The 23,320-nt window shown below is 61.3% G+C and overlaps 3 protein-coding genes across 3 annotated transcripts; all 3 read right to left on the bottom strand.

Annotated features, from left to right (window-relative positions):
* Nucleotides 1-3,390: 3,390 nt before the first annotated feature.
* SLC23A1 (solute carrier family 23 member 1) lies at nucleotides 3,391-9,117 on the bottom strand. The gene is made up of 15 exons (XM_068157694.1): nucleotides 8,979-9,117; nucleotides 8,431-8,502; nucleotides 8,133-8,234; nucleotides 7,871-8,028; nucleotides 7,701-7,789; nucleotides 7,555-7,622; nucleotides 7,293-7,474; nucleotides 7,067-7,187; nucleotides 6,809-6,965; nucleotides 6,308-6,455; nucleotides 6,083-6,188; nucleotides 5,876-6,005; nucleotides 5,528-5,671; nucleotides 4,315-4,410; nucleotides 3,391-4,156 (listed from the first exon to the last, which is right to left on the bottom strand). Exons 1-15 carry the CDS (start codon nucleotides 9,012-9,014, stop codon nucleotides 3,900-3,902), a joined length of 1,866 nt encoding a protein of 621 aa, XP_068013795.1. The 5' UTR covers nucleotides 9,015-9,117; the 3' UTR covers nucleotides 3,391-3,899.
* Nucleotides 9,118-9,178: 61 nt separating this feature from the next.
* Nucleotides 9,179-10,692, bottom strand: MZB1 (marginal zone B and B1 cell specific protein). The gene is made up of 4 exons (XM_068157709.1): nucleotides 10,466-10,692; nucleotides 10,056-10,162; nucleotides 9,807-9,911; nucleotides 9,179-9,677 (listed from the first exon to the last, which is right to left on the bottom strand). Exons 1-4 carry the CDS (start codon nucleotides 10,655-10,657, stop codon nucleotides 9,500-9,502), a joined length of 582 nt encoding a protein of 193 aa, XP_068013810.1. The 5' UTR covers nucleotides 10,658-10,692; the 3' UTR covers nucleotides 9,179-9,499.
* An 890-nt stretch (nucleotides 10,693-11,582) lies between these two features.
* Nucleotides 11,583-16,548, bottom strand: PROB1 (proline rich basic protein 1). Its single transcript, XM_068157685.1, has one exon. It carries the CDS (start codon nucleotides 16,479-16,481, stop codon nucleotides 11,976-11,978), a length of 4,506 nt encoding a protein of 1,501 aa, XP_068013786.1. The 5' UTR covers nucleotides 16,482-16,548; the 3' UTR covers nucleotides 11,583-11,975.
* Nucleotides 16,549-23,320: the final 6,772 nt, after the last annotated feature.

Raw genomic sequence — 23,320 nt, 5'->3', positions numbered from 1 at the left:
GTTGGGGTTTGTTTTAATCAAAGCTTAGAACAGTTTTGGCTTCTTAAACTTCATACTCGGGTAGGGTGAAGCTGCCATACGTGTTCAGTGTGAATAGTGTGTTTTAAGTTGAAAATATTGTAAAAAAAGTCTATTTTTTCAAAAATATTTAAAAAAAAAAACCAAAAAAGAAAACAAACAAAAAAAAAAAACAACAACCAATAAATAATGGTAGAACTGACCTCTGGTGGCTGTCTGGTGAATGCTCTTGCCTCTCGTGGCAACCTGTGGAGAGAAAGGCAAAGCAGGGGGCGGTGTTACCGGGGTGGTGAGGGTGGAGGGGACACACACACACACACACACACACAACGGTGCTCAGGAAGCTGTTTGGGAACACAAGCACCTGGAATTCCCCCACCTGAGGTTGGGCTCTGGTTGCTCTTCTCTTCCTTGCCTCCTCTTTTCTGCACGCTGTTGAGGATGAAGATGATCGGAGGGCTTGGGGAACCTCCTCTATGGGGACAGGCGGGGGGAGTTGGGGCTGTTCAGCCTGGAGGAGAGAAGGCTCTAAGGGAGATCTCAGAGCAGCCTTCCAGTACCTGAAGGGGGTTGCAGGAGAGCTGGGGAGGGACTTTTGACAAGGGCTTGGAGTGATAGGATGAGAGGGACTAGCTTGAAGCTTGAGGAGGGCAGATTGAAGAACATGAAGAAATTCTTTCCAGTGAGGTCGGGGAGACACTGGAACAGGTTGCCCAGGGAGGCTGTGGCTGCCTCCTGCCTGGAGGTGCTCAAGGCCAGCCTGGATGAGGCCTTGAGCAACCTGGGCCTGTAGGAAGTGTCCCCATGGCAGGGTGGTTGGAACTAGATGATCTTTAAGGTCCCTTCTGACTCAAACCACTTTGAGTCTGTGAAAGTATTTTCCTTCATTCTCACCACTGCTAATCCCAGTTCAGCTCTGCTGCTGCTGGCAGCAGGGGTAGTCCTTGATAACAGCTGATGGCACTAAATAAAGCCCTGGCACGGTCCAGTGCATGCAGCCAGGGGCTTTGGCATGGCAGCTGTTAGGGCTGTGAGCATGAGAGCTGCTGCAGGCTGTACATGAGTTGTGTGGGGGTGGCAGTGCAGAAAAGGACTTTGGGGTGCTGGTGGATGAGAAGCTGCACAGGAGCCAGCAACTGGCACTTGTAGCCCAGAAGGCCAATGGCAGCCTGAGCTGCATCCAAAGCAGTGTGGCCAGAGATGGAGGGAGGGCATCCTGCCCCTCTGCTCTGCTGAGACCTCACCTGCAATGCTGTGTCCAGCTCTGGGGCCCTCCGCGCAAGAGAGACATGAACCTGCTGGAGCAGGTGCAGAGGAGGCCACCAAGATGATCAGGGAGCTGGAGCACCTCTGCTGTGGGGACAGGCTGAAAGAATTGGGGTTGTTCAGCCTGGAGAGGAGAAGGCTTCAAGGAGACCTTAGAGCTGCATTTCAATATCTGCAGGGGACCTACAGGAAGGCTGGGGAGGGACTGTTCAGAAGGGCCTGTGGGGATAGGCCAAGGGGAAATGGTTTGAAACTGGAGCAGGGCAGATTTAGGTTGGACAGTAGGAGGAATTTCTTCACAGCGAGGGTGATGAAATAGTGGAACAGGTTGCTCAGGGATGTGGTGGAAGCCCCATCCCTGGAGACAGACTTGGTGTGTCCCTGGGCAGCCTGATCTAGTTGAAGATGTCCCTGCTGGCTGCAGGGGGGTTGGACAAGATGACCTTTGAGTGTCCCTTCCCACCCAATGCAATCTGTGAACGTGTGGCAGTGATGACCTCCAGCAGCTTTCAAATCCCAGTGTGCTCCACTCTGCTTCATGACTTTGCCTAGCGTGGCTGTTAATGTCTTCCTGATGTTAGGAGCATTTTTTTGCCCAAAGGGGTTGAGGCCTGGCCCAGGCTGCCCGGGGCAGAGGTGCATTCTCCATCCCTGTGGGGGTTTAAAGCTGTGTAGCTGTGGTGCTGAGGGCCTGCAGTGCTGGGTTAATGGTTGGACTGGATGATCTTCGAGGTCTGTTCCAACCAAAACACTTGCATGGTTCTATGTTAATCATCACTGTGTGAGGCTGGCTGCAGGTGGAAGAAGGCCCCCCCTTACAAGAATGCAGTCAGAACAACTCATTTTGCTGGTGCTCCACAAAATGCATTCCCTTCCCTAGCCTGACTCCTGACCTTCCTAGAGCTGCAAAAACAAACCCTTCTGGCCTTCCCACTGACTTGGAGATGGGTTAGATGTGAGCACCTAAAGACAGAAAAGGTCAGGAAATAACATCCTGCCATGCCCCAGCTTGCTTTTGGCTGGAGTGGGAGTTTCAGCAGACAACCCCCACGCGGCTGGCAGCAGTGGCTTGTCCTTGAGCTTCCTCTCAGAGTATCAGCTTGGGTGTGATCAGCTCAGGGTGGCTGGCAACTCTGTGGTGCTGCTGCTGCTGCTGGGAGCCAGCTTGTTGTGAAACAGCCACGCTTTGCTGCCTTGGCTTTGGTTTGTTTTTTTCCCCCCTGCTGTCTCCCAGCCAACTGTATCACAGTGGCAGGCTCTGTGAAGAGGTGAATCTCCTGCTGGTGCCTGCTGGGAGGGAGAGGCTCTTCTCCATCTCAGCCTCTGCCCTGCTGCTTTTGGAGTGCCAGCACACCAACCTTCTGCCTGTTGCTTGCACAGCATCAGGGCTTGGTCTTTGTCTTGCTCCAGCCCCGGGGAAGTAGACTTGGGGTGGGCAAGAAGTTGGGAGGGGGCACAGCAGGCCGAGAGGGCGTTGCACACCATGTAAGGTCACCCTGGGCAGCAAAAATGGGGCAGCAGCAGCAGGGAGGGAGCTCCTGGCTGATCACAGTCTGGCTGGGCACTGCTGGGCCCGTGGGAGGGGGCAGGTGACCAAATTTGCATCGTCTGGGGGGCACTGGTCATTATTTTTCCCTCCTTCTTCACTTATTAAACTGTCTTGGTCTCGACCCATGGGGTTTTCACACCTGCTCTCCCTGCTCAGGCTGGGGAGTGAGTGTGTGTGGCCATGCCACCATGCCAGCGTGCCCAGGCCAACAGGGTCATGCAGCCTGGCTTCAGCCTTGGCATTCTGGTGCCAAATCCAAGCCCAGGGATGGCCTTGACTGTTGGCTATGATGCCCTCAGCTGCCTTCCGCTGGAAACCACCCAGCTGCAGGAGGCAGCAAGTGGGATGGAGCCAGCTGGCCAGGGCTGCCCAAAGCGGGATGGGTTTGCCAAGGACTTGTGCTGAGCACCTCTCCTGCTGTGCCAGGGGCTGGGAGAAGCCCACCAAAAGTGGTTGCTAGAGCTGAACAAACTCCAGCATGTTGGGCAGCCTGGGAGAGAGCATGGGGAGGCTTCACCATGCAGGAGGGACAAGGGAAGAGCCAAGACACTGGCAGGGCAGGTGGGCTTGGATTGTTTATTGCATTTTTTTCCCCATTTATGATCTTAAAGGAGGCGTCTGAAACTGAGCTGGATCGGATCTGATCTGGATGCTGCACCCCTGCACAGAGCCCCTTCAGCTGCCCGGCAGCCCTGCTGAAGCTGAGGGCACAGCAGCAAAACTCATGGCCCCCGCTGGGAGCTCTTGGCTGCTGGGAGTTCTTGGCTCGGGGACTCTTGACCGGCTCAGCTGGTGGCTAATGAGCTTCAGCAAGTGGCTAACGAGCCTTAGCAAAATGCCGAACGAGTCTCGGCCAGCTAGAGCTCGAGGTGGAGCAATGTCACGAAGGGTGGTGGTCCCCGGGCCGATAGCGCAGGAGCTCAGGATGGCCCCGAGACGGCCTCGCCTTTGAGGCGAGCCCCGGGAGGCTTTGGCTGTGGACTTGGCAGGCACTAACGAGCTCCGGCAGCGCCGTTGGCAGCTCGGCTCGGCGTCTGTGGCGCCGGGGCAGCAGCGCTGCCCTCGCTCAGACCTTGGTGCACACCGAGACTATGTCCGCGGCGTCATGCTCGTCCGCGGGCGCCGCCGGCGCCGTGCCGCAGCCTCCCGCCCGGGGCCGGTAGCCGGTGAAGCCGGGGCAGATGGGCACACGCCGCAGCCAGCGGCTCCTGCGCACCGCGCCCATGCCCACGGGGAAGTCGTAGCTCCTCAGGCTGGCCTTAGACGTGCTGTCCGAGTGCGCTCCAGCCTTCCACTGCACCAGCCCCCGCTCCTCCTGCGTGCCTGCGCCAGCCAGCACCCCCTCAGTCCGGAGCCCGGCCTCTGCCTGCCCCCCGGCGTCAGCCTCCTCTCACCCTCCCACCCCCCTCCTGCAGCTCTGGAAGTGAATCTGCCTCCAACCTGTGCCTTTGCCTCCCCCTGGCTCAGTGCTCTTCATTTACCTGGGATGGTGTTGTCCAGGACAAAGGCGAGGGTCCCTCCGACGAACATCTCCGTCGTTAGCAGCACTGTCAGGATCTGGTCCAGCTCGGGGACACCTGAGAGAGTGTGGGGACTGAGCTGGGACATGCTCTGATAACCTGCACTTACCTAATGGATTGGTGCTCACTGGGGGTGTGCTCATCGGGAAGTGCCCTCCTCACCCTCAGCACCCAACGTGGTGCCCCCAGGGCTCAACACTGGGGCCCATTCTCTTCAATCCTCATCAATGATCTGCATGAGGGGATCCAGGCACCCTCAGTCACTTTATAGGCAGCACCAAGTTGGGTGGCAGTGTTGATCTGCTTGAGGATAGGGAGACCCTACAGAAGGACCTGGAAGGCTGTGTGAGCTGAGGCCAATGGGATGAGGTTCAACAACGCCAAGGTCCTGCACTTGGCTCACAGCAGCCCCATGAATACTCCAGGTTTGGGACAGAGTGGCTGGAAACTGCCTGGTGGAAAAGGACCTGGGGGTGCTTGTTGACAGCCAGCAGAAGCACCTGTGTGTTCCCAGGTGGCCAGGAAGGCCACCAGCATCCTGGCCTGGATCAGCAATGGTGTGGCCAGCAGGACCAGGGCAGGGATTGTCCCCCTGTAGTGAGCACTGCTGAGGCCACACCTTGAGTGCTGGGTTCAGTTTTGGATCCTCACTCCAAGAAGGACATTGAGGGGCTGGAGCAGGTCCAGAGAAGGGCAATGAAGCTGGAGAAGGGTGGAGGACAGGTCTGGTGAGGAGCAGCTGAGAGAACTGGGGTTTAGCCTGGAGAAAAGGAGGCTCAGGGGAGACCTTCTGGCTCTCTACAGCTCCCTGAAAGGAGGTTGGAGCCAGGAGGGGATCAGTATCTTCTCTCAAGGAACAAGTGGTAGGACAAGAGGAATCAGCCACAGGTTGAACCAGGGGAGGTTTAGGTTGGACATGAGGAACAATTTCTTCCCTGCAAGGTTTGTCATGCTCTGGGGCAGGCTGCCCAGGGCAGTGGTTGGAGTCCCCAGGGCAGTGGTTGGAGTCCCCATCCCTGGAGTGATTCCAAAGCTGTGTAGACGTGGTCCTGAGGGCTGTGGTTCAGTGGTGGCCTGGCAGTGCTGGGTTAATGCTTGGACCGGACAGTCTTGAAGGACTTTCTAAAGCAAAATGATTCCCTGTTCTAAGACTGGGGCCTGTCATGGTGGGTACCTGTGCGAATGGCCCCGGGGTGGGAATCCAGGTAGTTGGGCAGGGTCAGCCCAAAGAACATGGAGAAGCCCAGCACGAAGAGGTTGCGGGAGGAGTTCATGTCGACGAACTGCAGGTTGGAGAGGCCGACGGCCGTGATCATGCCTGCCAGCAGAGACAGTGCCCGCGCTCTAGGTGGGCAGCGATGCCCATGCTGCTGCTGCCGCCAGCGGGGAGCCGGCCAGTGGGCAGCCAGGGGCCTTCCAACGCCCGCTGTGGTTCAATCCCAAAGCTCCAAGCCCCCCCAGCATCCGGTGGGCTCAGCAGCCCCCAGGGCTGCTGGCAGCAGGTCTCTGGGCGTGGGGTTACCGAATAAGGTGCAGAACATGCCGCCGAGGATGGGGTCGGGCAGGGAGGCGAACAGCGCCGTGAACTTGCCGATGGTCCCCAGCACGATCATGATGCCAGCCCCGTACTGGATCACCCTCCTGCTCCCCACCTGCATGGAGAGACTGGCAGCAGGTGACAGTGCCCATCCCCCGTGACTGAGCCAAGACCCCTCCCTGGCCCCTGTACCTTCGTGATGCCCAGGACACCGATGTTGGGGCTGGAGGAGGTGGAGCCGTTGCCGGTTCCCAGCAGCCCCGCAATGATGCAGGAGATGCCCTCAGTGAAAATGCCCCTGAGGAGCAGCAAGAACAGGCTGGGCCCAGCCACCACCCTGCTGCAGCATCCCTGCCTGGTTCCCAGGGATGGCACGGCATGGGCAGGGTACTGGGGGGTGGGTGCAGCTGGCTGTACCTGTTAATGGCATGCACGGGGGGAGCAGGGGCTCCTGCCAGCCGGGCACAGGAGTAGTAGTCCCCAATGGACTCAATGATGCCTGCCAGCGTGGCGCTGAACATCCCCAGCACGGCTGCCGAGGTCACCGTGGGCAGACCCCACTGGCCTGCCCAGGGGGCAGAATGAGGTGTCAGGGTGGGGAGCACCCTGGGACCCAGCCCCCCCTGATGCTCACTGCTTTGGGACCTCCCAGGTGCTCCCCAGCCCTGGTGATTCTGTGCCAGGTCCCTGCATCCCCCAGAGTGAAGAATCGCAGAATCAGTCAGATTAGAAGAGACCTCCAAGATCATCCAGTCCAGCTGATCACCCAACCCTGACCAATCAACTAGACCATGGCACGAAGTGCCTCATCCAGTCTCTTCTTAAACACCTCCAGGGACATTGACCCCACCACCTCCCTGGGCAGCCCATTCCAACGGGACAGCGGGGAACCCACGCATGGGGCCGCCTGGCACTCACAGGGGTAGGGCAGCCGAAACCAGGGTGCCACAGAGAGGATCTCCCCCCGTGCGTCCGTCCTGGCCTTGTATCCGTAGGCCTCGGGCTGGCTGGGCAGGACGTCGGTGCGCGTCAGCACGTAGCAGAGCAGCCACACCAGCAGGATGGCCAGGATGATCTGTGGGGGCACGCACCCCGTGTCGCTCCCAAGCTGGTGCGTGGGCACGTGGGGAGCCTTTGGGACGCCCCAGGACCCAGCAGCTCTCGGCCGGTGCCTACCGGGAACATCTTGAAGATCTGGACGCGGAGCAGGACGAAGCCTTTGCCCCACCGGTAGCCAGGCAGGAAGATGGTGACGTTCCGCAGGTACTGGGCAAAGAGGACAACTAGGACGATGGTCCTGGTTGGAGAGAAAGATGAGGTCACTCATCCAGCGTGCTCCTGGCTCTGGCTGGGGGACAGCTCTGCCCCCCCTTACCGCCCCGTTCCCACCCCCAGGCCATACAGCACAGCAATGCCCCAGTGGGAGCCAGCCCGCTCGCTGGCCGCCTGGAAGACGGAGAGCCCGATGAGGGACACGGTGGGGGTGACAGTCAGCGGCCCGATGTAGCTGAGCAGCGCCCCGGGCAGCCCCAGCAGCCCGATGGCCACCTCCACCAGGCTGGACACCACGATGGCCCCCTGGATCTGCGGGGCAGAGAGACGGGCGGTCAGCAGCCCTCGGTGGGGGCCGGGGTCCCGCGGGGCGGTGGCAGGAGGGGACCTACCTCCCGCATGCGGGGCTGCCAGATGTGGGAGGTGTTGAGCGGCAGCGTCCAGTTACCGTAGATCTGCTCTGGGGATGGAGGGGCGTGAGGCGGAGCCTGGAGGTGGGGAACAGCTGGGCGCTGCCCCTGCACCTCCCTGCCCTCACCTTCAGGTGGGCATTGCCACTTCTCCAGGGCCAGGATGGACTTGGCAGGGATGAGGAAGGCCAACGCGCTCGCCTGGAAGAGGGGCAGCCTGGGAGGGGTGAGAGAGGATGCCTGCACCCGTGCCCTGGGCATGGGCATGGGGGCTTCCCCACCAGGGCCACGGCTCTACCTGATGCCCACGGTGGTCTGGATGAGGGTGGTGATGCCCACACAAGTGAAGATGGTGCCAATGAGGTAGCTGACAGTGAGCTGGTCCTTGCCCACACATAGGCTCTCGGCCAGCAGGAAGGGGACAGCAATGGTGCCACTGAAGCAGGTCAGGTAGTGCTGGGGGGTGAGGAAGGGGGTCAGTGGGGCGGTGGGATGTCCCACATCACAGGGAGCTGGGGTTTGGGCTCTGCTGGTGGGGGTATTCCCTTTCCAGGCCGTACCTGGAAGCCAAGCAGGATGCAGAGGTACCAGGGGGGCACGTCCTCAATCTTGTAGAGCATGTCCACCTCTGGCCGGGGGGACCCAGTGCTCACTCTGGGGTCCTGCTGTGCAGGGGGCACAGCTCAGCCCTGAGCTATCCCTGAGGAGCTGGGGACACCCCACACTGTCCCCACGGATGGCACAGACTGCCCCACAGGACGCTCTGTGCCTTCAGGTGTGGGGAGGGGTCCTGCTGGCTGGTCTCCATCGATGTCACGTTACAGAAGGATTTGCCCACAGAGGTGCCCTGGTACTCACCCTGCCCACTGCAGACAGCTCATTCCCAGGGGGGTGTGAAGGGCTGGCAGGAGTGAGAGCTGCATTCCCATTCTGGCAGTGAGGGCAAGGTGGGAGCTGGATCAGTGTTGTCTTTGGTGTCCCGGGGAACGGGGCTGGGCTCTTGCCCAGGGACGCAAAGGCCACCGGGCCACAGCTCGACACACGTGGCTGGACAGCCCCACCCGGCACCGGCTCTGACCCCCGAGAGGTGTCTGAGCTCCCAAACCCACCGATCCCTCCCCAGGGAAGGCTGGAGGGGACTCCCCACTGCCCCGGGGCTGCCTGGATCACTCTACAGATACCAGGAGGGATGACACTGGCAGTCCCAGCCTCAGCATCCCAGCAGGTGCCCTGCAGCCCCAAAGCTCACCCCATCTTTCACCGGACCCCACTGGGCATCAAGGCCCCGAGCTGGCCATCACCGGAGTCAGTACCCCCAGTCACCTGCCTCCCTCCCCACTGCCCTGCGATACGGCCAAGAAGGGGATGGGGACGGGGATGGGGACAGCGACAGAGGCTGCGTTCACCTGGGGCTGAGCCAGGTCTCCCGAGCGAGTCCCCATCCTCCAGCGACGTGGCCGTGGTGGCGATGTCACCGCGCAGGGGGTTTTATGGCAGTGGGAAGGACTTTAGTCGCTGTCACCCAGGCCGTGGCGCGGGGTGGCAGGCTGGGAGGCGACCATTGGCTGCGAGTTGTGAAACCAGGGAGCGCTGCCTTGGGGACGGATCAGCTATTAACTCCTTTAATTAGGGCTGGCACTGCCAGCGGGGCCGGGGCACTCCTGCCGCCAGCACCGTGTTGGTAAAACATTAGAGACGGTGGGTTACAGAGTAATGCCCGGCTCGGGGGTGGGGGGTCCGGCGACGCTGGGCACCGGCTGCCATCGGCACCCTCCTGGCACGGCCGCGCTGGGCGCCGAGGGACAGTCAGAGCGCTGGTGATGGGCAACACCGGGATGGTGCCCAGCTCCCGACACGTGTCGGCTCTCTCTGGGGACGAAGTCGGCTCCGAAGTTCAGCGGGGCATTAAGCATTAACCGCCCCGGGGCTACAGCTCGTTCTGCAGCGCCTTGGCTGGGGCTGGTGCCCCGGCCTTGCCGCTGGCACAGGGCCCCTTCTCCCCATGGCAAAGCAGCTCCCGCAGGGTGCCCGCGCCCCGCCGGTGGGCTTCGTAGATCTGCGCCTCTCCCCACTCGCCCAGGGAGCCAAGGCACATCTTTGACAGCCTGTGGGGAGACAAGTGTGGGTCACACTGCATGCCCTTGCCATGGTGGCGAGCGGGCAGCGCCCAGTATGCCCCCCTCCCCTTTTCCCCTTCCCCCCTCCCCGCCCCCTTGCCAAATCTCCCAACTTACCGTCTCGGCCAGGGTCCCCCTGTCACCACCACGCTCATGGGCTCCTGTCTCAGCAGCCCTGGCCCCGTCAGCCGCTTCACCCCATCCAGCTCCTGCACCCCGTAGCTGCGGGGAGAAGCAGGGGCTTGTGAAACCTTGGTCCTTGGAGACATCCCTGTCCCTAGGGACACCCCTTTCCTTGGGACAACCCTGTTCCCAGGGACATTCCTGTCCCCAGGGACACCCTGATCGTGGGGATGCTCCACTCACCTCTCCCAGCTCGTTGAGCAGCTCCTCTCCAGCACCTCCAAGTAGTCGGACTCGCTCAGCACCTTCCCGCCCATCTTTCCCTCTGCCTTGTGCAGCTGCTGCTCAATCTGGGGTGAAAAAGGGCAGAAACCGCCCAGTGAGGGTAGCAGCCTCCCTATGACCCACTCCTGAGTGGGTCAGGGTCTGCACCCCCTTCCTTGCAGCCCCAGCAGCTGCCTCACTTGTGCACAGGGTGGTGGGTCTGTAAACAGCTGCAAGGAGCTCGCTGTCCCTAAAGGGATTTTTTGGGGTGCCAGAAGTGGGTAGTCATCATTGGATGCCCCAGGGGATCTGGAAGCACCTCCCCAAGCCAGAGCATCCCCACGGGCGCCCTGACTAGCCTTTTGGGGTGTCAGCTCCCTGATGCCCACCTGGAAGGCGATGGCGTGGCAGGCGTCGCAGCGCAGGGCTTCGGGCATGTGGGGCGAAAGCCGCTCCTCGGGGCTGAGCTGGGGCGCTGCGATGGAGCGGGCTGGGGCGGCGGGGGGGTCCCCGCACTGCTCCTCGGCCCCTGTCCCTGCCAGCAGGCTCAGGACCAGCCACGCCGCCAGCACCGGCCGCATCCTGCCACGATGGCGAAAGTGGCGGGGCGGAGGCGGGGGCCGGCTACAAACCCCGCGGGGCTGGCGAGCGGCTGCTGATGCGCGGCTCCAGCACCTGCATCCGGCTGGGGCGGCCCCGGGGGGTCGGAGTTGGTGTCTCTGAACCCTCCGGGAGGGTTTCGGTGTCCTCCCGTCCTGTAACACCTCCTCCACCCACATCCGCCCGGGGTTGGTGTGCACCCTCCTGGAGTGGCATTTTGGGGCTCAGGGCTGGGGTTTGGCGTTCAGGGATGGAGATCAGGGTTCAAAGCTGGGAGCTCAGTGTTGAGTCTGAGGTTCAAAGAGCCTGGGGTTCAGCGTTCTGGGCTGGGGTTTACGGTTCAGGGATGAGGCTCAAGGTTGGGATTAGGGATTCAGGGCTCAAGTTTGAGGTTCAAGGACAGAGTTTAGGGTTCTTGGCTGGAGTTTGGAGTTCTGGGCTGGGATTTAGGGTTCAAGGATGGGAGCTCAGGGCTGAGGTTTGAGGTACAGGACTAGCTTTCAGGGCTGTGGGCTGAGGCTCAGAGCTGGGGTCTGGGATTCAGAGATGGTGCTCAGGGTTGGGATTTGAGATTTAGGACTGAGATTCAGGCCTAGAATTTGGGGTTCAAGGCTAGGGGCTCAAAGTTGGGGTTTGAGGTTCAGGGATGGTATTTGGAAATCAAGGATTTGGGTTTGGTGCTCATGACTGGAGCTGAGGCTGGGGGCTCAGGGTAGGGTTTGGGGCTCAAGGGCAGGAGCTCAGGGCTCGCTGATGACAGCAGAGCCCCCTTCCATGGACTCAGATTCATCCAGTGGCCTCTCTGGGACAGACAGACTGTGGAGTGCACCCCTGGAGGGGCTGTGGGACTCCCTCAACCCCCTCCCCTTTACAGAGCACACCAAGGCAGGATGAACAGGCAGGGTTTCAATGCTGCCTCAGCAGTTTTATTACTAATTTAGGTTGTCCACCATGTCTGCTGGGGACTGGTGGTGGCCAAGCTACCATCCCTGTGTTCCAAGCAGCTCCAGATGCCCTTGGGATGGATCCAGTAGTACAAGGAAAGTGGGGGCCATGCACCTTTGCTAGCCTGGGCCTGTGGCTTCAGCCCCCTGCAGGGCTGCCAGATGCTGACCATGGAAAACACTCTCTGCCCATTCCCGTGAGGAGCTGGTGAGGTCCAGCCGGTGCTTGTTACCCTCACCACTTCACCAGCTCAGCCGTGGGCAGGGGAATCTGTCCTGTGCCAAGGATGATGCTGATTTGGGGGTTAAAGCCCAGCTGCTCAGGACGGGACACACCACGCAGCCCCAGGGACCATCACATCCGGAGCATCGGCCCCTTCTCGGGCTCAGCAGGGCTGGCGTGGGCAGGAGGCTGGCTGGGGCCGGGGCTGGCCCGCATGCCCGTGGGGATGTAGTAGAGGCTCTCCAGGTAGCCGCAGTCAGGACCCCCGGTAGCGGGCGGGCCCTCGGCCTTGGCGGCAGAGCTGAAGGTCCCGGAGAAGCTGGGATTTTCGGCAGCTGGCTGGTCAGGGCGCACTGGAGAGGGTGCAGAGGGTGGCTGGGGTGCCGTCAGCCCTGGGAAGCTGCTGTAGGGCACGTGGGGTGGGCCATAGACCCCTGGGGCCACGACCAGGGGATTGAAAGGAGCCTGGTAGAGCCCCGTGTGCGATGCTGCCGGTGGGATGAGCACCTCCAGGTACTGCCCGGTCTCGGGGTCGTAGAGTGTCTTCAGCTGGGGCTGCCGCGGTGGCTCCATGTAGTAGCACTTTCCACTGTCGGGATCCACGAGCATCCTCCGGTGCGGGGGCGGCTGGGGGGCAAAGGCTTTAGTGGGGCTTGGCATGGTCTTGCTGCTCGGTGGGGCTCTGTCGGTACTCCCTAGGAAGTGGGGAGGGTCCTCGAGGCGAGACTGGGGCTGGGCTGAGGGCAGCAGCACTGGGTGCTCCGCAGCCACCAGGCCCTCAGGGGGCTGGGGCAGGGGGTGCTCGGGGCCAGGCTTGCTCCAAGGTGCTTCCACACTGGGCAGCGGATGCAAACCAGTTCCCAGTGGAACACTGGCTGGGTTGGAGACCAAAGGGGTCCTAGAGGACATGCTGGCTGGGTTAGGAACTACAGAGGTCCCAAAAGATGTGCTGGCTAGACTGGGGACTGATGGGTGCCTAAGGGAGCTGGGGATTGGGTTGTTGATCAAGGGGGACCCAAAGGGTGCACCGGATGGACTGGGGACAAAGGGGGTCCCAAAGGATGCGCTGGTTGGATTGGGGAATAAAGGGGTCCCAAAGGATGCACTGGATGGATTGGGGGCCAAGGGGGTCCCAAATGATGCACTGGATAGGTAGGGGATCAAAGGGGTGCCAAAAGACTTGTTGGTAGGATTGGAGGTCAAGGAAGTCCCAAATGATGCACTGGCCAGGCTGGAGGCTGATGGATAGCCAAAGGGTGAATTGGTCATGGTAGGGACCATGGGGGTCCCAAATGATGTGCTGGTGGGCTGGTTAGGGACTGCAGATATCCCAAAGGATACACTGGTTGGGTTGGGGACCAAAGGGGTCCCAAAGGACATGCTGGCTGGGTTGGGGATAAAAGGGGTCCCAAAGGACATGTTGGATGGATTGGGGACCAAAGAGGTCCCAAAGGACACACTGGCTGGGCTGGGGATCAAGGGAGTCCCAAAGGACATGCTGGCTGGGCTGGGGATCAGAGGGGTTCCAGATGACATGCTGGATGGATTGGGGATCAAAGGGGTTCCAGAGAACATGCTGGCTGGGTTAGGAACTACAGAGGTCCCAAAGGATGTCCTGGCTAGACTGGGGACCAAGGGGGTGCCAAAGGATGTGCTGGCTATGCTGGGGACTGCAGAGGTCCCAGAGGATGCGCTGGCTGGGCTGGGGACCAAGGGCAGCTTTGGCATGGGAGAGGATCTGGGGGCCTTCACAGGAATTGCCAAGTAGTTGGAGGTGTCTGCTGGGGCAGGAGGAAGCTGTGCCTCGGTGACCGCCAGCCACTTGGGTGAATGCTCCCAGGCCTCCCTCTGCTCCGGCAGCTGGCCAGAGGCACCTTCACCCCCCTCCCCAGCTCGAAACGGGGCAGTAGGGCCAGGGCCACCAGCAAAGCCACCACCCCCTGCTGCCACCGGCTGGCTGACTGGCTGCTTCTGCCTCTGCTCTCTTGTGAGTGGCTCTGGTGCTCTTCTTGCTCCTGGATTTGCAGGCTGTGGGTGCACGATGTCGCCAGCCGGGGGTCCAGCGTGGGGGTTCCTGCTGTCGCTGCTGCCATGCTGATGCACCGTTGACTCAAGCTCCTCAGCCCCTTGGAGCGCTCTGGTGCCACCATGGCTACGTCCCTCCTTCCCCTCCGTGGGACTCGATGGCGATGGTGGGAGCAGAACGGTCTTCTCCGTCCGCAGCACCGCGGTGCTATGAGCCGGGGAGCCCTCCCTGGCCGCCTCCGGGCTGGGGACTGCAGAGGTCCCAAAAGAAGTGCTGGCCGGGGACCTCCGGCCCACAAGGACGTGGAGGTGTGTCTCCACGTGTGGCACGCCCTCGGCTGCCGGTGCCCGTGGTGGCACCCTGAGCTCGCTCCGCTCTCGGTGTGGGGGTGATGTCGGTGGCCCCTCCGCAGCGCTCACTCCTCTCCGTGTGGCCTGGACCCTCGTGATGTGGACAGGGGAGCCCTGAGTGGGCGAGGGCTGGCTGCTGGTGAGCTTCGTGGGTCCCTCGGCACACGCCGGGGCTGGCTCTTGGCTGGCGGCTGCCAGCCCCTCCTCATCCCCCGGCTCTGTCACAGGCTCCTGGCGTCGGACCGAGGTGCAGTGGATGACAAGCGGGGCGGCTGGGGGTGGCTCCCCACTGCTTGCTGGTGCCACAGTGCCACGGGATGTGCCGCGGGATGTGCTGGCAGTCCCGAAGCAGAGGCTGTAGCTGTTCTTCACCAGCTTGCGCACGTCCCGGGGCTGCGGGATGCAAACCTTCCCCTTCTCTTTTGGCTTAGGGGGAATGGCTGGTGGGGACCCGCGGGTTGGGGAGCCAGGGCCGGGCAGCTGGTGGGACACCACTGGTGGCTTCTCCTCCTGCTGGTTCTGTGGCAGCAGCTTCACGTCCTGCGCCCGGGAGGTGAAGAGGTGGCGCGATGGCATGGCGGGGAGCGCCCGGCTGTTGGGCTCGCAGCGGCGGGGCTGGGGGTGGCTGGGGCAGATGGCTCGCTCCCTCAAGCTGGGCCACGGCTTTGGCACCCTCTCAAATCTGGGGGCAACATCCAGCGCCTTCCCCACCCCGCAGTGGGTTTCAAACAAGGCTCGTGCTCGCCGGTAGCGAGTCCTCTCCGACTCGGGCTCCTCATCAGCGTCAGGCAGCCGGTGGCCCTCCAGCACCTCCTGATACTTCATCCTCTCGTTGAGTTCGTTGAAAGTCTTTTTCAGTTTGCAGACGTTCTCCCTCATCGCCTCACTCAGCACCACCCCCCTGGCGGGATGCGTGGCGGTGGTGGTGTCCCCCACGGTCACTGTGTCCACCGTAGCTGTCAGCATCCCACTGCCCCGTAAGTCTTCGGCTGAGAAGCTGCAGTCTGAGCGGGAGAGTGAGCTGGACTTGCCCTCCAGGCCATCCCCTAGCAGGTCGGTGCCAGTGGAGGACGGCCCCGAGGAGGTCGAGCTGCCCCGCAGTCCCTTCTGCTCCATCTTGATCATCTGCTCGTACTGCATCTTCTTGGCGAGGACGTTTTTCACCAGGCTAGAGGCTGCTCTGGTCTTGTCAGCGCTGGTGTCCAGGGATGCTGTCTTCATGAACTGCTTGTAGTTGAGCCTGAAGTCCTCTCCGACGGCCCTGCCCTTGCTAAGGGGCTCCTTCCTGGTGGGGGGCAGAGGTTGGGGGACTGAGATGTCCCCCCTCGGGCCAAAACTTGTCTCCTTCCTCTCCTTCCTCTTCAGCAGGATCTGGCGCTTCGGGACGGTCCTCTTCTTGCAGTGGCCCTTCCTGGTCTCCCCGCTCTCCAGCTCCACGTCCACACACTCGAACTGCTCCTTCCCCAGCAAGCCCAGCAGCTCCCCGTCCACGCTGGCGGGGAAGGGCCATCCCACCCTACCGTGGAGAGCTGCCACCGTGCCCCGAGCTTCGCCGCTGTCCACTGGCCTCCGCCGTGGCCGCCCGCCATCCTCCGACAGCGAGTTGGAAAGGCTGGAGGAGGTGTGGGAGCTGTACATGTCGAGGTGGGCACCGGGGAGACCTGAGAGGCTGCGAAAAGCCCTAGCTGTCAGTGCCCGCACCTCGCCGTCCGCCTCGTCCGAATCGCTGGGTGCCCCTCCGAGCATCCCCCCGGGCGGCCGGGGCAGAGGCAGCTCTCTGCTGGCGGTGGTGGCAACGGTGGCAGGCTGCCGGTCCCCGCCGAGGGGACCCATCCTGCCCCCCTGCCCCAGCGCTGAGCTATTCTTAGCCGCGACGGACAGCTGAGCCTGCTGCGGGCGGGCGAGGGGGACGGGCGGCGGGGGGACGCTGGGGGCCTCCGTCACTGCCCAGCGTCCCGGGGCAGCCCCCTCTGCACGGCTGCCCCTCTGCCCCGCGTCCCTGGGCACCGGCGCCTCCTCGTCCAGAAACTCCAGGCAGTCCTTGAAGGTCTCGGTCCCCTCGGAGCACAGGGCAGAGTGGTAGGAGGAGACGGAGGAGCCTGACATGCTCTTGGTGAGGTCGTCGCGGGGGAGGCCGGGGAGGTGGCCTTCCTCCTCCGACGTGGACCTCCGGCCCTCGCCGCCGCCGCGGGGACCCTCGCCATCGGTGACGGGCAGCTCAGCGTGGGACAGCAGGACGGGGTCCGTCTTCCCACGAGGCATTATGACCCCGGGGGTGCCAGCCTGTGCTGGGGGTCCCACCTCGGTGCTGGGGACACTCCGCCGGGGCCGCTGGCTCGACCTTCTGCCTCTGTCGCCGTCGCGGCGGCGGCTGGACCCAGCGCCGGGACGGAGCAGCCTCTCGATCACATGGACCTCAGCGAGCGCCAGCCCGGGGGAGGCGATGCCAAGAGCATTGCAGGGATGTCACTGCCACCCCCGGCTTGAGGGGTCTGCCGGGGGGCTGCCAGCTCTGCCCTCTCACCCCACGCCACTGCTCCCCAAACCTGCAGGCGAGGTGCCAGGGGATATCTGTACCCCACAGGGGTGCCCAAGCTATGACCCCTGGTGCGGTGGGCTGGGCTGCCATGGGGCTGGGGGACCCGCAGACTCCTCTGGGGACATCCCATCCTCAGTGCAGAGGGCATGGCCTGGCCCCGGGCTGCTGCTCTGTCCTTGCCACTGCTCCTTTCCCAGCACCTCTGCCTGCCTTACTGCAGGGGTGGCATGAACCCATCTCACGGGCTTCACCCAAAACAGCCCTGCCCCAAGCAGCAGCTCCCCCAAAACTCATCACGAGTGGCCAGGAGCAAACTCAAGGCTTGAAATTAAACCAGCACCTCTGTCTGCCTCACTGCAGGGGTGGCATGAACCCATCTCACGGGCTTCACCCAAAACAGCCCTGCCCCAAGCAGCAGCTCCCCCAAAACTCATCACGAGTGGCCAGGAGCAAACTCAAGGCTTGAAATTAAACCAGGCACCGAGCAATGCTGGGACTCACAAGAGCCAAGTGATGAACAGCTTCTATTTGCCTTTTTTGGGGGGGCTCAAAGCAAATGGCCAGGGTGCCCGGCATAGCCCGGGGGTCTCTGCAGCTTGCTGGCTCTGACAGCCACACTGAAGCTCAGTCCCAGCTTTCAGGGGGTCTTTTGCAGTGAATCAGCAGTAGCAGGTGCTCCCTGGTGCTGCCAGCCCTGCAGCAACCTGATGCCCAAGTTGTCCGGGTTCATGCAGGGACTAAATTTAAACCTTGGCAAGGAGAAGGATGAGAGGAAAGCTCCTGATAGCTGCCCGGTTGCTGGCCTGGTACTTAACCCTTCACTGGCCAGCAGGGCTGTGCTCACAGGTGGCATTTGTGCCAGGAGGTGACCTGGTGTGGGCAGCTTGCCAGCATAGTAGCCTTGAACTCTTAAGAGCGAGTGTGTGTGCAGGATTTCAAATCCCCAAATCCCTGCAGCCTGGCTTTGCAGGGAGCTGGTGGGATGTGGCTGCCAGCAGAGGAGCTCCCTGTGGATGGCAGGTTGCACCCCAAAACCTTGGGCTGCTCTTGGGTGCTGCAACCACCCACAGTCCCTATGTGTGACAGGTGCAGCTCTGAGCCCGGCTAGAAGCATCCCCAAGCCTCCTGGGCTGGAGTCATGGCACTGCAGCCCGATGGGCTCCTGCTGAATCACTGCTGGCTCCAGCCCTGGCACAGCACAGCCGGGAACACCGCAGGGACATGCATGCAGCCCCCTCCTGCTGCTGGGCTTGCAGTATGGGGGGGGGGAGGGGGAAGAGTATAGACCCACAGCGTCAGGGGATGCGATTCCTCTAGGGCTAACCTGACCCCTCAGACACTGGCCTCCAGATCCCAGGGTGATGCTGTTTCATTCCCTTCTCCACTGAGGGTCGTGCCCAGTGTCCCACTGGAAGTTGATTGGTCCAGCCCAAGGTCACCAGTGTCCTGCCAACCCTCCCTGGGAGGAGGCTTATCAATGACTTCAGTGCATCTGGGGTACCACTACTGCAGGTGGGGATGAAGAGCAGAGTTGGCACAGGGGGAACACGGGCTGCAGAAGCTGGTGAAGCTCTGGATAAGGTAAAATAGTCAGGCCAGTGGGAGGATCCCAGCAAGCTCTCCCTGGGCACAAAGGAAAGGTTCCTTGTGCTCCTGCCTGCAGGTCCTGCTGTCCCGGCAGCAGGTGCAAGGCAGATTTAGGGCTCACATAAACGCTTTCAACCTTCCTTTCCTCTCCCTCCTTTCCAGCTTTTGCACTAGGCACACCTCCTGTTGCTGCTGCAGCAGCAGCTTTCACTCTGACATCCAGATCCTGCCAACACCAACACGGTCAGAAAGGCAGCTGCTGCCACAAAGCTGCGGCAAGACCGGAGGCTGCGGGGGTGGCTGGAAAGCGCTGCGGGGGTGGCTGGAAAGCGCCGCGGCACGCCCGGTGTCCATCCGCCTCCTCGCTCCCAGTGCTGCCGGGAGGGGCTGGCCCCCACACCCCTGCTCCAGCGGGCCAGCGCTGTGGGAAAGCGTGGCTGGGTCGTGGCAAGGACTGCTGGCTCGGCTGCTCCTTCCAAGCCCCCCAGGCTGCCAGGAACACCCCGTCTGGGTGTGTCGCTGGGGCGTAGAGGAAGCCAGCTCCATCTCACCGCCAGGGCAGCAACCTGGGGGACGAGAGCTGACTCCAGCTTGCATCTCTTCCTCCTAGGCCTGCCGTGCATCACCCCCTTCTCAGTGTGGCTCTTGATTTTGGCACAGGAACAAGAAGATGGCATGGCAACGATCCCCAGGGTCCTCCTACCAATCAGTTTCATGCTAAGAGGCTGTTAACTCATCTGCTGGCACCCAGAACAGTTCAGGGGGTGTGTGAGCAGCCTGTTAGGCACAAGCTTGTTACAGAGCAACGTTACAGTGAGGCTGTTAGCAAACAGAGTCACTAATGAGACACTGGTTTGCTTTTATGTTGAAGCCAGCAGGGTACTGCCCTTAGACTCACCACTGCATTGCTCATTAACCCATTCTTTTTTTGGGCCAGCCCTGTGCCAGGAGGCAGCAAGAAGGAAGAGGAAGGCTGGTGGTCTCTCCCACGCCACAGCTGCGTTGTGCAACTCCAGAGGAGCAAGAAACTCTGGCCCTGCTTGGCAGAGGCTTTGGAAGATGCCCCTGAGGTTTGGAAGGGAATCTGGCATTTGAAACAGCTCTGGCAGGGATGGTTGGCTGTGTGAGCTTGGGGCAGATACAAACAGCATGGCTGCCCGAGCCTGGAGGGTGACCCACATCCGAGTCTGTGCAAGGGCTTCACACCACTGTCCTTTTCCATCCCAACCATGTCACATGGCTACAGGCACCCAGGGCTGCACAACAGAGACCACCATGAAGCTCCAGTCTGCTGTGCTGGTGGCTTAAACCAAGGAACAAGTGATAGGACAAGAAGAAATGGCACCCAGTTGCACCAGGGGAGGTTTAGGTCGGACATGAGGCACAATTTCTTGCCCCAAGAGGGTTGTGAAGGCCTGACCCAGGCTGCCCAGGACAGCGTTGGAGTCCCCATGCCTGGAGGGGGTTCAAAGCCGTGCAGATGTGGTGCCTGGGGCATGGTTTGGTGATGACTTGGCAGTGCTGGGGCAACTCTTGGACTCGGTGACGCCTTGAGCTCTCTTCCAGCCAAACCGAGTCTCTCCTGTGGCTCAGGGGGCAGCTGCCAGCGCAGGGGCCGGGGCTCAGCAGAGGCGGAGCCGCAGGGACAGGTTGTTTCGGGGCCGTGACTCCCGGCTCTGCCCCGGCGCGGCTGGCAGCGGCGCCCCCGCCACGTTCGCACGCGCGGTGCCAGGGGGCGCGGCCTGCGCTGGCTCCGCCCCCGTGCGGCGTAACAAGAGGCTCCGCCCCCCGCGTACAGCCGCCGCTCCCCGGGCTGGGGGACGCCGTTGGGAGGGCTTCGGCGCTGCGGCGCCTCCGGTTCCGCCGCTGGAGCCGAGCTCCCAGCCCCGGGGAGCTGCCCAAGGCTTCAGCGCCTGCCGCCATCTCCCGCAGCCCCGCGGCAAATGGCGGCCACCGCCGCACCGCCCCCAGCATCAAGGGGCCGCCCCCGGGAACAACCGCCCCACCCAAACCCCGGTGCCCGGCTCCGGGCCGGCGGGCGGCACCCGGCGCCGCACCCGGGGAGGGGCTCAGCTGCCACGGGGGCACACCCGCGGCTCTCCCGGGCCAGCTGCCGGCTGGGCACGGGGCTGGTCCCCTGCCCACGCCCGCGGGTGCTGCCCCGCCGCCATTTGCGCGGCAGGGAGGCGCAGGCGCCGCCAGTGCCTGGTTAGAGCCGGGGCTGCGGGGCGGCACAGCCAGGCACGGCCGTGCCGAGTGCTCCCTTTAAACCGTGTACAGAGACAGGTGGGCAAGGCCCTGTGCACGGCCGTGCCGAGTGCTCCCTTTTAACGTGAACAGAGACAGATGGGCCCTGTGGACGGCCGTGCTGCTCCCCAAGGAATGCCAAGAGCCCAGTGCCCACCCGCACCGCATGCTGGTGGCAGAAGCAGTTCTGCTCTGGGAATTCCGTTTTCTCCCTTCAGGGGCCCTATTAATAATTGGAAGTCAATCCCATCCTGACACCTAACCTTCACTTAATGGCAGCCATGGGCACAAATCAGGCTTCTCCTTCCCTTTTCGCCCACGCTGAGCAGGGTGCCACTGGCTGCCAGAAAGAAGCTCTCATGTGGGTCAGCGAGGAGAGTTCAGAGCCTTTATTGACAGCCTCCAAGAGCAGCACTCAAGTCACCTGTGACAGCCCTGACTGCAGACAGGGACAACGAACAGCTTATTGCTTTGGGTACTTACCTCACCTTCCAGCCTCCTCCTCTGTAGAATCATTGAATGGCTTAGGTTAGAAGGGACCTCAGAGATCATCTACTCCAATCCCCTTGCCATGGCCAGGGACACCTCTCAACTATACTCACCTAGCCAGGCCTAGAACACTTCCAGGGAGGAGGCATCCACAACCTCTCTCCTTCACCCTGGCCTCTTTCCTAGTCCCCAAGAAGACTCCCACAATCGTTGTGCAGCTCTCAAGAGGTCTTCCCTCTCCATAAAGCCCTTGGAGCTCTTTGGATGAAAGGTGCAGTCTGGTTTAAGTGCAAAATACTTAGGGATGAGTTCAAGCCCTGGCCAAGACATCAGTGGTCCAGTGAAGTCATGGTGTTTGGTCTCCCCACCCATAGCCTTTCACGGCCGGGGGAGTCAAACAGGAGGGTCAAGCAAGACCCCAAACCTGAAGCCAAGCCCAACCCCTTCAGTAGATTCCAAATCCATTCTACAGCCTTATTTCATATAGAAAAAGTAACATTCAGAGGACTTTGCTTGCTGTACACTTGGTAGTACCTTCTCACAACTGGCACAGACCAGCATGAGGCTGTCCTCATGCGAGGTTGGTGGGCTGGAAACAAACGCTTCTGCCCTCACAGCCTCTCACACTACAGCTTCTCCACAACACCCCCCTGGAAATGCCTTCTTCAGCAGTGCTCCTCCACTCCAGAGTGGTGATTCTGTGACTCTGCTCAGCCTCCCCAGGCCCTCTGACAGAGTAAGGGACAAATGTTGACATCAAAATACTATTGTAAGGCGTTGGGGTTTTTCCCCCCTGCCACTGTTTCATGGCAGCAATACTGCTGCAGTTGTGATGGTCACATCATGTATGGGATGTCTGCATCTGGCTTGATGGCCGCACCCAAAGAGTGGCTGTCAATGGCTCCATGTCCCAGTGGAGGCCAGGGACAAGCAGAGTCCCTCAGGGATCAGTCCTGGGACCTGTCTTGTTCAACATCTTTGTGGGGGACATGGACAGTGGCATTGAGTGCACCCTCAGCAAGTTTGCTGATGACACCAAGCTGTGTGGTGCAGCAGACACGCTGGAGGGAAGGGAGGCCATCCAGAGGGACCTTGACAGGCTGGAGAGGTGGGCACAAGCCAACCTCATGAGGTTCAACAAGACCAAGGGTAGGGTCCTGCATCTGGGTCAAGGCAATCCCAGGCACAAATACAGGCTGGGCAGTGACTGGCTGGAAAGCAGCCCTGAGGAGAGAGACTTGGGGGTGCTGGTGGACAGAAAGCTCAACATGAGCTCTCAGTGTGCACTTGCAGCCCACAAAGCCAATCAGATCCTGGGCTGCATCAGGAGAAGTGTGGCCAGCAGGGCAAGGGAGGTGATCCTCCCCCTCTACTCAGCCCTGGTGAGACCCCACCTGGAGTACTGCCTCCAGTTCTGGAGCCCCTATTACAAGAGGGATGTGGAGGTGCTGGAAGGTGTCCAGAGAAGGGCCACGAGGATGATCAGAGGGCTGGAGCACCTCTCCTGTGAGGACAGACTGAAGGAGTTGGGGCTGTTCAGTCTGCAGAAGAGAAGGCTCCGAGGTGACCTAATTGTGGCCTTCCAGTATCTGAAGGGGGCTACAGGATGGCTGGGGAAGGACTTCTCAGGATCTCAGGTAGTGATAGGACTAGGGGGAATGGAATGAAGCTGGAGGTGGGGAGATTCAGGCTGGATGTGAGGAGGAGGTTCTTCCCCATGAGAGTGGTGAAGCCCTGTAATGGGTTTTCCAGGGAGGTGGTCGAGGCCCTGTCCCTGGGGGTGTTTAAGAGCAGGCTGGATGAGGCTCTGTCCAGCCTGATCTAGTGTGGGGTGTCCCTGCCCATGGCAGGGGGGTTGGAACTAGATGATCCTTGTGGTCCCTTCCAACCCTGAATGAAACTATGAAACTATGAAACTATGAAACTATCTCTCCTGCAGAAGGATAACAGCCCTCTGGTGCAGAGCACAAAAATCATTGACAGAATTGGGTTGGAAGGGACCTCCAAAGACCATCTAGTCCCAAGCCCCTGCAGATAGCAGGGACAGCCTCCACTAGGTCAGGCTGCTCAGAGCCTTGTTGAGCCTCACTTTGGGGCCTCAACCACTTCCCTGGGCAGTTCCTGTGTTCCACCACCCTCATGGTGCAGAACTTGTTCCTCACATCCAATCTCAGTCTGCTCTGCTCTCATTTCAAACCATTGCTCCTCATCCTGTCCCTGCAGGCCTTTGCAAACAGTC

Source organism: Melanerpes formicivorus, unplaced genomic scaffold (assembly GCF_026170545.1).
Source record: "Melanerpes formicivorus ecotype bairdi unplaced genomic scaffold, bMelFor1.0.p_v2 SCAF_2, whole genome shotgun sequence".
Lineage (NCBI taxonomy): Eukaryota > Metazoa > Chordata > Aves > Piciformes > Picidae > Melanerpes > Melanerpes formicivorus.
Note: the sequence above shows the minus strand (reverse complement) of the source record. Positions and strands in the feature narration are given on the sequence as shown.